The following is a 13,620-nucleotide window of genomic DNA, read 5'->3' on the forward strand; positions in this document are numbered from 1 at the left end:
GAATATAGCTTAATAAGCATTCAATTTTATTATGATGTTTATGTTTCTAAAGTAACTCTTTAATTTTGTCTTTTAAAATTAAAATAACAGTAAATTAGCATACTCCTTAATATCTTACCTATATACTAACATGGACCTAAGTCTTCTCATATAAGACTCGACAAATATAAACAAATTATGAAAATGAAGGGTAGGAACAAAAGACCTTAGAGGCAATCATTCAACAATAGAGTTCTGTGTCATCCTAATAGTAATTATTCTTAATACAATTTAGAATAAACTTTAATTTTGTAACAAAGGACGAGAGAAAGAATGCTACAATGAGAGATAAATTTTATCTCCTTCCACCTCTTAAATTACTTATTATTACTAAATAGCTATATTTTCACCTGCGTTCAGCAATACTTAAGTACCATGATCATATTTAAAATATTAATTTTAATTTAATTTGAAATATAAACACTTTAATTTTCCAAAGAATTCATATCCAATTATGTTTATTATGTTTCCTTCATCTATCAATCTTTATTCTCAACATAGGAATTCTCTAACAGCTATCCAAATTAAAGAAGCAATAGAGACAATGTACAGAAAGTAGGCAGAGCAGTCAGGTTTCCCCTGCCTTCCTCACAAAAAAAAATTTTGATTTATCTGTTTGAGCCACCATAACTCATCAGCGTAGATATACTATTGTGGAACAATCATTCCTGTTCCAACCAGTGAGCACACAATATCTGTGATAATAATTATAGACATAATGTAATGTATCACATCACAAATTCCTGAAATAAAACTAATTCTGTAGATTAGGAACTTAGGGATTTATTCTGTGCTTAGTCACGTGATGCATGTTAAAATTAATGAGAAACTCAGATTGAAGCAAACATGACAAGCATGCTTTACTCAATCATCATACAGCACAGCAACAGTTCAAACCTTGTTTCTTAAAAAAAAAAAAAAAGAAAGAGAGAAATAGAAAATGTTTGAATGTCCTACTGGATTTCAGGAAGAGCTGAAAACACTTTTATTCATATAAGAAGGAGGGCTTTGTTTGATTTTGCTCATTAGAATTCTGTAATTCTGTTAGTTTCAAGTATGGTGAACTTGAGTATATGCAGAATAACAGTGACCGAATAAAGAAAAGTAAGCCTTGGCTTACTTTGTCATAGATAATGAAATTGAATTTTTTATTTCCTGACTCAATGGCACATAACATAAAACCCTGAAATATTAGTTTCTCTGATTCTGAACAAAGAATTTATTGTAATGCAGATAGTTGAGTTTAGACAATTAATAGCTGCCAGCACTACATGTAATTTTTTAAACTATGCCTTTCAAGTTTCAGCACGTTTGAATTTCATTTACTATCCTTTTTATGGCTAATAATACCATCGCTTGAAGGGAAAACATTTGAAAATATTTCAACATACTAGTGAGTAAGGGTATTTTAACTGTATTCACATTCATTACCTTTACAGATATTTTGTGAGTTCAAGTGAAGGGAAAGGTAACATGAATTACATATTGCAGATTAAATGCAAAGTTAAGTGATCATCATTAATATGTAAAATTATCAATGGTTTTATGGTTTACTTAAAATAATAAATACCTGAATACATATTCTGCATGCTATAGATAAGTTTCTCCGGTATTTTTATAGCCAACAGACACTTGAGTCCTGTCTTCTAATGCTTGTATGCTAGAACAGAAAGGAATTAAGGTATAAGTCTATTTCATGTGATGCAAATGAAGTCACCAAATAAAATCATAAAACTGCCTTTTGCTAAGGCAATAAAACTACTAGTAACAGGCCTGTTCTACATCCCTAACAGGTTTAATAAAAAATCAAATTGTTTAAAATTACATGTCTTTCATCCTGTCATCCAGGATACTGTTTGAAGAGTCTCTGTTATGCACTGCTTTGTTTCTTGCTCAGTGGTTCTGTATAGGTTTTCTTATACAATAAAATACAAGGAACTTTTAATATTGGAGTTGTTTTCTCTTCTTTTTGATTCTCTTATTTTCTTGGCTAATGCCTTATGTAAAGGCTTTGTTCAAGTAATATGGTGATTTACACAGGTGAAAGAAGGCCTGCATTTCTAGAAACTGAAAACAGTGGTTCTCTTACAAATCCAAATTAAACATTTCCTGTAGCCTCTTATTTTAATAATGACTTTAGAGCCAGTAATTAGAACATCAATGTTTTATTTTGGAAATAATCAGTCTTTAACAAAGAAGATTATTCTTAAACTCAAGAAAACTCTAAATACAAATAACAATTCTGGATCTTTTTAGAAGTCAATTTAAATAGTGCTGGATTATTATAACTAATCAGCAGTTTTTCAAAAAACTTTAAATTGGAAGTGATATCTCAAGAAAAAATTCATGAGGATTTAAAACTTATGACTCTACACAGGAATGAAGTGGATCAAAATTGCATTTTGTAAGTATCTATTACATTTTGATTGTAATTTTGTATGTTAGTAAGAAAATTTAGAAATGGCTTTTTATCAAATCAGCTTGGAATATCTAATCATTCCAGGAAATAAAGCGAAGAAGGCCATCAACTGTTATCTAATTCTTTGATTTTTCTATTTTTTAAAATTTTGTAGTAAAATAATAATCATTTTTCCCCATACAGAGTTTTCTAGTTCTTTTCTGTCTGCCGAGGAAGAAGGACTTCATAGCTCTGAACTTCATTTATCTAATATAAATGAAACACTTGAACTTTTGTCTGAACCTCCAGTTTACTCAACTAAATTTGATTCCAAAAAGGAAGGCGCTGTCCCAGTTTTCATCAAAGAAGTGTCAAGTGCTGATACAAGCATGGGGGATGTGGCTACACTGTCTGTAACTGTCATTGGCATCCCCAAACCTAAAATTCAATGGTTCTTTAATGGAGCGCCATTAACCCCTTCTGCTGACTACAAATTTGTTTTTGACGGTGATGATCATAGCCTGATCATTCTGTTCACCACATTGGAGGATGAGGGAGAGTATACATGTATGGCCAGTAATGACTACGGACAGGCAATATGTAGTGCCTATCTAAAAGTAAATTCCAAAGGAGAGGGTCACAAAGACACAGAAACAGAATCAGCAGTGGCAAAATCTCTGGAAAAGCTTGGAGGTCCTTGTCCTCCTCACTTCCTTAAGGAGTTAAAACCAGTTCGCTGTGCTCAAGGACTTCCTGCCATCTTTGAGTACACAGTGGTTGGAGAGCCTGCCCCTACCGTTGCATGGTTCAAAGAAAACAAGCAGCTTTGCACCAGTGTTTATTACACTATCATTCATAACCCTGATGGCTCTGGGACTTTCATTGTCAATGACCCTCAGAGGGAAGACAGTGGCCTCTATATCTGTAAAGCAGAGAATATGCTGGGTGAGTCCACCTGTGCAGCAGAGCTTCTTGTGCTTCTGGAAGACACAGACATGACTGATACCCCCTGCAAAGCAAAGTCCACACCAGAGGCTCCTGAGGATTTTCCACAGACACCATTAAAGGGTCCCACAGTTGAAGCACTTGACTCAGAGCAGGAAATTGCAACGTTTGTAAAAGACACCATTTTGAAAGCTGCTTTAATTACAGAAGAAAACCAGCAACTATCTTATGAGCATATTGCTAAAGCCAATGAATTGAGCAGTCAGCTTCCTTTGGGAGCTCAGGAATTACAATCCATTTTGAAGCAAGACAAGTCCACTCCTGAAAGCACCAGGGAATTTCTTTGCATCAATGGCAGTACTCACTTTCAGCCTCTCAAGGAACCCTCTCCCAACCTACAGCTGCAGATTGTACAGTCCCAGAAAACCTTCTCCAAAGAAAGCATTCTAATGCTTGAAGAACCTGAGACACAGGCGGTTCTATCAGAGACTGATAAAATCTTCCCAAGTGCCATGTTCATAGAACAAATTAATTCATTAACAGTTGAGCCTCTGAAAACTTTATTAACTGAACCTGAAGGGAATTATCCACAGTCTTCAATAGAACCTCCAGTGCATTCTTATCTAACCTCTGTGTCTGAGGAAGTGCTTTTACCAAAAGAAAAGACAGTATCTGATGCCAACAAAGACCAAAGAGTGACTGTTCAAAAGCAAGGGGCACAAAGTGCACTCATCTTGAGTCAGAGCTTAGCTGAGGGACATGTGGAAAGTCTCCAGAGTCCTGATGTCATGATCTCTCAGGTAAACTATGAGCCCCTAGTCCCTTCAGAACACTCATGCACAGAAGGAGCTGAAATTTTGATAGAAAGTACAGATCCACTGGAAAATGCAGGGCAAGATTCTGCGGTCAGAATTGAGGAAGGCAAGTCCTTAAGATTTCCGCTAGCACTTGAAGAAAAGCAGGTACTGCTCAAAGAAGAGCATTCTGACAACATGGTGATGCCCCCAGACCAAATCATTGAGTCTAAAAGAGAGCCTGTGGCGATAAAGAAAGTGCAGGAGGTACAGGGAAGCGACATTCTTTCTAAGGAAAGCTTGCTTTCTGGTATTCCAGAAGAGCAGCGATTAAATCTGAAAATTCAAATCTGCAGGGCTTTGCAAGCAGCTGTGGCCAGTGAGCAGCCAGGTCTTTTCTCTGAGTGGCTAAGAAACATTGAAAAGGTGGAGGTCACAGCTGTAAACATCACCCAAGAGCCCAGACACATCATGTGCACGTACCTTGTTACTTCAGCGAAGTCTGTAACAGAAGAAGTAACCATCATTATTGAAGATGTTGATCCTCAAATCACTAACCTGAAAATGGAACTTAAGGATGTTTTGTGTGCTATTATATATGAGGAAATAAGCATCCTAACAGCTGAGGGTCCTAGAATTCAGCAAGGAGCCAAGACAAGTTTGCAGGAAGAAATGGATTCTTTTTCAGGTTCACAGAAGGTTGAACCCATTACTGAACCAGAAGTTGAATCTAAATATCTTATCTCAACTGAAGAGGTCAGTTATTTTAACGTGCAAAGTCAGGTTAAATATTTGGATGCCACAACTGTCACTAATGGGGTTGCTTCAGCTGTTGTCTCTGATGAGAAACAAGATGAGAGTCTGAAACCATCAGAGGAAAAAGAGGAGTCCTCCTCTGAAAGTGGTACTGAGGAGGTTGGTACAGTAAAGATACAGGAAGCTGAGGGTGGCTTAATCAAAGAGGATGGCCCCGTGATACATACACCCTTAATGGACACTGTTTCTGAGGAAGGTGACATTGTACACCTCACAACATCCATAACAAATGCTAAAGAGGTGAATTGGTATTTTGAGAATAAACTGGTGCCTTCAGATGAAAAGTTCAAGTGTTTACAAGATCAAAATACGTATACGCTAGTCATCGACAAAGTAAATACCGAAGACCATCAAGGAGAGTATGTCTGTGAGGCCTTGAATGACAACGGAAAAACAGCAACTTCAGCCAAACTCACTGTAGTAAAAAGAGGTTGGATTTTAAGGATGAAACAGATCAAGTGTTAACATTCACTGGATTGTAATGATTTAGCTTGCACCACTTAAATTTTCACTTATCTGCAACTTCCAGAATGTAATTTATTTAGAATAAGAATGAAATCACAGACATAATCATGGTTATGAACTCAGCTTTTCCCTTACTGCCCTGTTGGGTGCTATGCTATCATATCCATGGTACTACTTATGTTAAAAATAAAACATCTTTTCATATGTTTCATAATGCCAATAGAGAAGCTTTTTAGTTTATTTTCATATGAGGATAACTTTCATAATATGTAATAAAAAGTATCAGTGAACACCTAGCCACTGTGAAATCACTGGTCTCGCCCTAGATTCAAAATAACCATGATTAGTTGTCTGTTTCTTCTTTCTATTTATTTTTTGCTGTTGTTTCACTTCATCACTTTATTTAGTATATCATGTTTCTTCACATGATTTTCAGTGTTCCCATTCAGCATGGTATATTTAAATAATATATCATGTTGTTATGCATGTAATCCAATAGCGTCACTTTTTTTTCACAATTCACTGCAGAGCAATGATTGAATATGTTTTTATTTTTAAAAAGCTTATTGTCTTCTTTTGCCTTCAATGATCTTTCTCATTTTCCAGTCACTTGTCTTAAACTGCTGTAATCCATCTCACCAATTTCAACTGTTTTACTCCATTAACAGCAACAAAAGTTAGAAGAAAGAGAAAAATGTCATATGCCTGGTAAGGAGGCATGTTAATGGACTCTACTTCCCTTTGCAGCTGCCCCAGTGATCAGGAGGAGAATCGAACCCCTGGAAGTAGCACTGGGCCACCTAGCCAAATTCACCTGTGAGATCCAAAGTGCTCCCAATGTCCGGTTCCAGTGGTTTAAAGCTGGCCGAGAAATTTATGAGAGTGACAAGTGTTCTATTCGATCTTCAAAATATGTCTCCAGCCTTGAAATCCTAAGAACCCAGGTGGTTGACTGTGGCGAGTATACGTGCAAAGCTTCCAATGAGTATGGCAGTGTCAGCTGTACAGCCACACTAACTGTGACAGGTAAATGCCATACATTGGCACAGATGTTGTCACTTCATTTCATATTGTTGTCCTTTTTGCTTTTTGTACATGTGTGGGAAATGCTTGTATTACCAACTGGAGAGACCAATAACCAAGACGGTAACAACGTAGGTAGGTACTGCAGAGCCTATATGGGATAAGAAATCATTATTTACAGTCATATTTCCACCACTGACCAAAGAAAAAATAATCTATTATTTGAGAACAATGTTAAGTAATCAAATGAGCTCACCTTGGCCCTTCATATAAAACATATCAGGACAGTTTGGTGCTACTAAAAAGAAAAAAAAAAGTCTCAATGTATTTAAAAATTTTAAATCAAATAACAAATTAAGAGCAGAATTACAAACTTAAAAAAGTCAGTGTCTAAGTCTAAAATTAAATCCTTATGTAAGACAGGGAGCTAGTACAGGACCGAAAACTAGGATTCTCACTCTAGGCATTTTTACTAATTTAAAAATAAGACGGCTGGGCACGGTGGCTGACGTCTGTAATCCCAGCACTTTGGGAGGCCAAGGCAGGCGGATCACAAGGTCAGGAGATCGAGACAATCCTGGCTAACACAGTGAAACCCCATCTCTACTAAAAATATAAAAAATTAGCCAGGTATGGTGTCATGCACCTGTAGTCCCAGCTACTCAGGAGGCTGAGGCAGGAGAATTGCTTGAAACCAGGAGGTGGAGGTTGCAGTGAGCCAGGATCGCACTGCTGCTCTCCAGCCTGGGCAACATAGTGGGACTCCATCTAAAAAAAAGAAAGAAAGAAAGTAAAAGAAAATAAGACAGCTACATAAATATCCTATTCCCAATTTTCTAATTGATACATAGGTTGACTTTCAAATAGTTAACACTCATCAAATACTTGAATTCCTTCATTAACCAAAATATTAGTAGCTAGCTTTTCTTCCTTTCTTCCTTCCTTCCTTCCTTCCTTCCTTCCTTCTTTCCTTCCTTCCTTCCTTCCTCTCTATCTTTCTTTCTTTCCCTCTTCCCAAGAGAAAGTGTGAGTATGAACTATGTTTTGAGGACAGGGGTAGAGTCAGGGAAGGCTGTCTCTTGGTCTTCTTTGTCAATGAGAATATCAAGGGGAAGGGCAAATGCAGCACATCTCTTGGACATGAAAACGATCAGGTTCCCTATAGCTTCCTCTTCTCTACAATCCTTTTACATGATCCTAAGAAAAACCCAGGCCCATCATGACCCAACCAATGCTTTTCACTCTGGTCAAAATGTCTCCATAAAACCAAGTGCATGATATTATTCATACTGACACTTTTGGAAGTTTCTTTACTCAAATTAGGTCAATTTAGGAATGCAACTAATATTGAAGCTTCAGATAATAAGAGGAAAGGATAAAGAGGATTACTTAAAAAAATTTAAAAGAGAGGTTCTGAAAGTCTGGCTTCAAGATGCAGAATGGAAAGGGGAAGTTGCTGCTATTAAATATTTTTACAAGTTTGAGTTGGCCTAGAGGATGCATTCATAGTTAAGCCATATAAGAATTTCCAGGCAGTTGACATGAGGGTTACAAAGACATTACACAACTACTTCAATCTTTTTATCACTTAATATCCCTACTCTTCAGAAGAGTCAAATACATTTTCTTTATCTTCCTTACATAGTCTTCTAATTTGCAGAATTAAAGTATCAGCTCAATAGCTTATCAAATAATTAAACAATCAGCCACTAAAATGGACAAATCTTTAGCAATGTTACTTAATAAAGGAACACTTGTCTTTTCTTTGATAGAGACAAGTAAAGTGATGTCTTGCTCCTTTATAAAGAACACTCTCATCCCTTTCCTTTGACAGTCTTTTGTTCTTATTAACGCATTACTCTATTTTAAATTATGGCTCACGTCTATCTAAAGACTTAACTCATCTTTTCTCTGTCTCGGAATATATAATTACAGCAAGTGCTTTGGTGGGGACTAAATGTAATGCTGGAAAAATTTCTTTTGCAGAGGCATATCCACCAACCTTTCTCTCCAGACCTAAGTCCCTTACGACTTTTGTGGGTAAGTCAGCCAAGTTCCTCTGCACAGTGACAGGGACTCCTGTGATAGAAACCATTTGGCAGAAAGATGGTGCTGCACTCTCACCTTCACCTAACCGGAAGATTTCCGACGCAGAAAACAAACACATTTTAGAACTCTCAAACCTTACCATTCAAGATAGAGGAGTTTATTCTTGTAAGGCTTCTAACAAATTTGGAGCAGACATCTGCCAAGCAGAGTTGGTCATCATTGATAAGCCACATTTCATTAAAGAATTAGAGTCTGTGCAATCTGCTATCAATAAGAAGGTCCGCCTTGAGTGCCAAGTAGATGAAGACAGAAAAGTCACAGTTACGTGGAACAAAGATGGGCAAAAACTCCCCCCAGGGAAAGATTATAAGATCTGTTTTGAAGATAAAATAGCAACACTTGAGATTCCTCTGGCCAAACTGAGAGATTCAGGAACCTATGTCTGTATAGCTTCAAATGAGGCTGGAAGCAGCTCCTGTTCAGCCACAGTCACTGTCAGAGGTAAGACACATGTGAATGTATTTCCAGTCCCTTCTCTGCAAGGAATCCTCGGTAGAAAAACTGTTGGCAAACCATTCAGTCAGTACACTTTGTTATTAAAATAATGCCATTCAGCAAACATTATGGTTTGGGAAAGTTCTGGCATTGTTTGATTTTATTGTTTTAATCCTCTTCAAAGTTCACTTACTTTTGTTCTTCTAAATTGTCTGCTATTAACAAAGCTTGCTTAAAATTTCTTCTAAGAAAAAATTCCAAGTGTCTGGGAAATTCTTAACTATCTTCTTTTATAAAATTGTTCTTTGTGTAGGTAGTCTGTTATTGTTATTTTATTTTAAATCAAGAGACTGGGAAAGTGTCTTAGAATGATAGGAACCTATTAAACACACCACAGCTTTTTCAGAAATTTTATGTGTGTTGGGTCTCCTTGTTGTATATGTCTACTTTTCTTTTGTGGAGTTTATGTTTCAGATATCTTCTCCTTTTTCTTTTTTGTAAACTTCATGTAGAACCACCATCCTTCGTGAAGAAGGTGGATCCCTCTTATTTAATGCTGCCAGGTGAATCAGCACGCCTCCATTGCAAGCTGAAAGGCTCACCTGTGATTCAGGTTACTTGGTTTAAAAATAACAAAGAACTCAGTGAAAGTAACACAGTCCGAATGTATTTTGTCAATTCTGAGGCCATACTTGATATTACGGATGTAAAAGTTGAAGACAGTGGGAGTTACTCATGTGAAGCAGTGAATGACGTTGGCAGTGATAGCTGCAGTACTGAAATAGTTATCAAAGGTTTGTTTACTGAGTTTCCATCCAGTATTTTTCTGAGAAAAGATTTCCCTTTTAATTACTTATTACTCATTACTTACACAATGCTTTCGTGCTTTTGTAGAACCTCCTTCTTTCATCAAAACTCTTGAGCCTGCAGACATAGTGAGAGGAACAAATGCTCTACTTCAATGTGAAATCTCAGGCACTGGACCATTTGAAATTAGCTGGTTTAAAGATAAGAAACAAATTCGAAGTAGTAAAAAATACAGATTGTTTTCTCAGAAGTCTCTTGTGTGTCTGGAGATCTTTTCTTTTAATAGCGCAGATGTTGGTGACTATGAATGTGTTGTTGCTAATGAAGTTGGCAAGTGTGGCTGCAGGGCAACACACTTACTCAAAGGTTAGTGCTTGAAAAGCTCATGTCTCTTTAACAAATTGTCAAAGTAGCTTTCTTACCCCATGGAAGAAAAACTGATACTTTTTTCTCTTGTCCTATCCTTTAAATTTGTTTTGTCTTGGTTTGACCTGGGACCTTGGGAACAAAGTCAATAACTTTCACCTGGTCTTTTTCCTGAGACCAGTGTAAATATCTATTATCTGATACCAAAAGGGAATTCCATCATAAGCCATTTTGTCAGCTGACAAACCTGTATCGTCTATACCTCTATCTCTTGGATGGAATTATAATTATTCTTAACTTTTATTTCTTCTTCTAATTAACACTATGAAATAGTATTGGGACAAGATAAATATAATCTTGATAAAACTCTTAAATATAGATGGTGTTGAAAGTGTTCAGGAATTGATATGTTTTGTATGCTCTCTTTCCTTAACTAGAACCTCCAACCTTCGTAAAGAAAGTAGATGATGTTATTGCACTAGCAGGACAAACTGTTACCCTGCAAGCTGCTGTGAGAGGGTCAGAACCCATTTCTGCCACATGGATGAAAGGACAAGAGATCATTAGAGAAGACGGAAAAATCAAAATGAGCTTTTCCAATGGTGTTGCAGTCTTGGTAATCCCTGATGTGCAGATTAGTTTTGGAGGCAAATACACGTGCCTGGCTGAAAATGAAGCTGGAAGCCAAACATCTGTTGGGGAATTAATAGTTAAAGGTTTGTGTAGAAACATTTAAACCTCAAATTGCTGCTTCGATTTAAAGTGAAACCCTACTATGCATTTAGGATCCTAACTATTTCATACCATCGTAGAACCTGCCAAAATCATTGAGCGAGCAGAACTGATCCAGGTGACAGCAGGAGATCCCGCCACACTGGAGTACACAGTGACAGGCACGCCAGAACTGAAGCCCAAATGGTACAAAGATGGGAGACCCTTGGTCGCCAGTAAAAAATACCGAATAAGTTTTAAAAACAATGTTGCCCAGCTCAAATTTTATTCAGCTGAGCTGCACGATAGTGGCCAATACACATTTGAGATTTCCAATGAAGTGGGCAGCAGCTCCTGTGAGACTACATTCACTGTATTAGGTTAGTATTTTTAGAAAATGATGCTGCATATGCATTTAGGCCAACAAATGGCCTAAAGTCAATCACTGAGCACTTTTGTATATTGACCATTTCTCCCTTCTTGTGCCACAAACAGATCGAGACATTGCTCCATTTTTTACCAAACCCTTGCGCAACGTGGATAGTGTTGTTAATGGTACCTGCAGACTGGACTGCAAAATTGCAGGCTCCCTCCCTATGAGGGTGTCCTGGTTTAAGGATGGCAGAGAAATAACTTCTTCTGACAGATACAGGATAGCATTTGTGGAAGGCACAGCTTCTTTGGAGATCATCAGAGTAGACATGAATGATGCAGGGAATTTCACTTGTCGAGCCACAAATTCCGTGGGAAGCAAAGACAGCAGTGGAGCCCTGATTGTGCAAGGTTGGCTGGAGACTTTGCATTTTATCCTTATTAAAGATTATGTTCAAATTAAGTCGTCTTCCCTTAGATCAGACCTCTTAACCCTTTGAAATTCTTTCTTATACCCCTTCTTCAGAACCACCCAGTTTTGTAATTAAACCCGGCTCAAAGGATGTTCTGCCTGGCTCAGCAGTCTGCCTGAAGAGCACTTTCCAAGGATCTACTCCTCTCACAATCAGATGGTTTAAGGGCAACAAAGAGCTGGTTTCTGGTGGAAGCTGCTATATCACCAAAGAAGCTTTAGAGAGTTCCTTGGAACTTTATGCAGTAAAAACCTCTGATTCAGGCACATACACATGTAAAGTCAGCAATGTCGCTGGAGGCGTGGAATGCAGTGCAAACTTGTTTGTAAAAGGTTTGCGTTGTTTTCTTGACATCTTTGTGCTACCCTTGTTATACATTCTCTCCTCTTTCTCACATTTCTTAATAAATTCCTTCCTTCCACAGAACCTGCCACATTTGTTGAAAAGTTAGAGCCATCACAGCTGTTAAAGAAGGGAGATGACACCCAGCTAGCCTGCAAAGTAACTGGTACCCCTCCAATTAAAATAACATGGTTTGCAAATGATAGAGAAATTAAGGAGAGCAGCAAACACAGAATGTCTTTTGTGGAGTCTGCTGCAGTTCTAAAACTGACAGATGTTGGCATCGAAGACAGTGGTGAATATATGTGTGAGGCCCAGAATGAGGCTGGCAGTGACCACTGCAGTAGCATTGTAATAGTCAAAGGTTTGTGTTCACTTTGCCTCTTGTGTTGCCAAAGTTATGGCCCATGGCACAGACCCCTCCTCCCTTAATGCAAATCATTCCTTTTTTACTGTAGAGTCACCTTACTTTACCAAGGAATTTAAACCAATTGAAGTCTTAAAGGAGTACGATGTCATGTTGCTGGCTGAGGTGGCAGGCACTCCTCCCTTTGAGATCACTTGGTTCAAAGACAACACAACCCTGCGAAGTGGTAGAAAGTTTAAGACCTTCATTCAGGATCATCTGGTTAGCCTGCAGATCCTCAAGTTTGTAGCTGCAGATGCTGGTGAATACCAGTGTCGGGTGACCAATGAGGTGGGCAGCAGCATCTGCAGTGCCAGGGTGACTTTAAGAGGTTAGTGTTGGTTCCAATGATGGACTGGCTCTGCTGAAGAGTCAATTCTTCTTTTTAAGCCAGTTTTACTTTAGGGATGATATTGATTGAGAATTAATTCTTCTGTTAGAACCCCCATCCTTCATAAAGAAGATCGAGAGTACCAGCTCCCTCCGAGGAGGCACAGCTGCCTTCCAGGCCACTCTGAAGGGCTCCTTGCCAATTATGGTGACTTGGCTAAAAGACAACGATGAAATCACTGAAGATGATAACATAAGAATGACCTTTGAGAACAATGTGGCCAGTTTGTACCTCAGTGGCATTGAAGTCAAGCATGATGGGAAATATGTCTGTCAGGCCAAAAATGATGCAGGAATACAAAGATGTTCTGCATTACTCTCAGTAAAAGGTTGGTTCAGAAAGTTTGCCTTGGGTTTGAGGAAGAAATGCAGATGTAAGCCTTTCAGCAGGGTGATGCACAACCCACATCTATCCCTTTGTTTTCTACAGAACCTGCAACAATCACCGAGGAAGCTGTGTCTATAGATGTCACCCATGGAGACCCAGCCACTTTGCAGGTTAAATTTTCAGGGACTAAGGAGATTACAGCCAAATGGTTTAAAGATGGCCAAGAACTGACCCTGGGCTCAAAATATAAAATCAGTGTTACTGATACAGTCTCAATACTGAAGATTATTTCTACAGAAAAGAAAGATAGTGGAGAATATACTTTCGAGGTCCAAAATGATGTTGGGAGGAGCAGCTGCAAGGCTAGAATTAATGTATTAGGTTGGTATTGTTCTTCTATA

At 38.0% G+C, this 13,620-nt stretch overlaps 1 protein-coding gene across 1 annotated transcript in view; it reads left to right on the forward strand.

Annotated features, from left to right (window-relative positions):
- Positions 1–13,620, forward strand: part of LOC108527098 (titin) — a 284,505-nt gene that overhangs the window by 65,017 nt on the left and 205,868 nt on the right. The window contains 13 exon segments of the mRNA XM_017868255.1: positions 2,642–5,422; positions 6,205–6,483; positions 8,467–9,030; positions 9,537–9,818; positions 9,919–10,197; positions 10,635–10,913; positions 11,010–11,288; positions 11,404–11,691; positions 11,807–12,085; positions 12,178–12,459; positions 12,554–12,832; positions 12,942–13,220; positions 13,322–13,600. Of these exon segments, the coding sequence (XP_017723744.1) occupies positions 2,642–5,422; positions 6,205–6,483; positions 8,467–9,030; positions 9,537–9,818; positions 9,919–10,197; positions 10,635–10,913; positions 11,010–11,288; positions 11,404–11,691; positions 11,807–12,085; positions 12,178–12,459; positions 12,554–12,832; positions 12,942–13,220; positions 13,322–13,600 (6,429 nt within the window).

This window comes from Rhinopithecus bieti, unplaced genomic scaffold (assembly GCF_001698545.2).
Source record: "Rhinopithecus bieti isolate Rb0 unplaced genomic scaffold, ASM169854v2 scaffold_3062, whole genome shotgun sequence".
NCBI classification, from domain to species: Eukaryota; Metazoa; Chordata; class Mammalia; order Primates; family Cercopithecidae; genus Rhinopithecus; species Rhinopithecus bieti.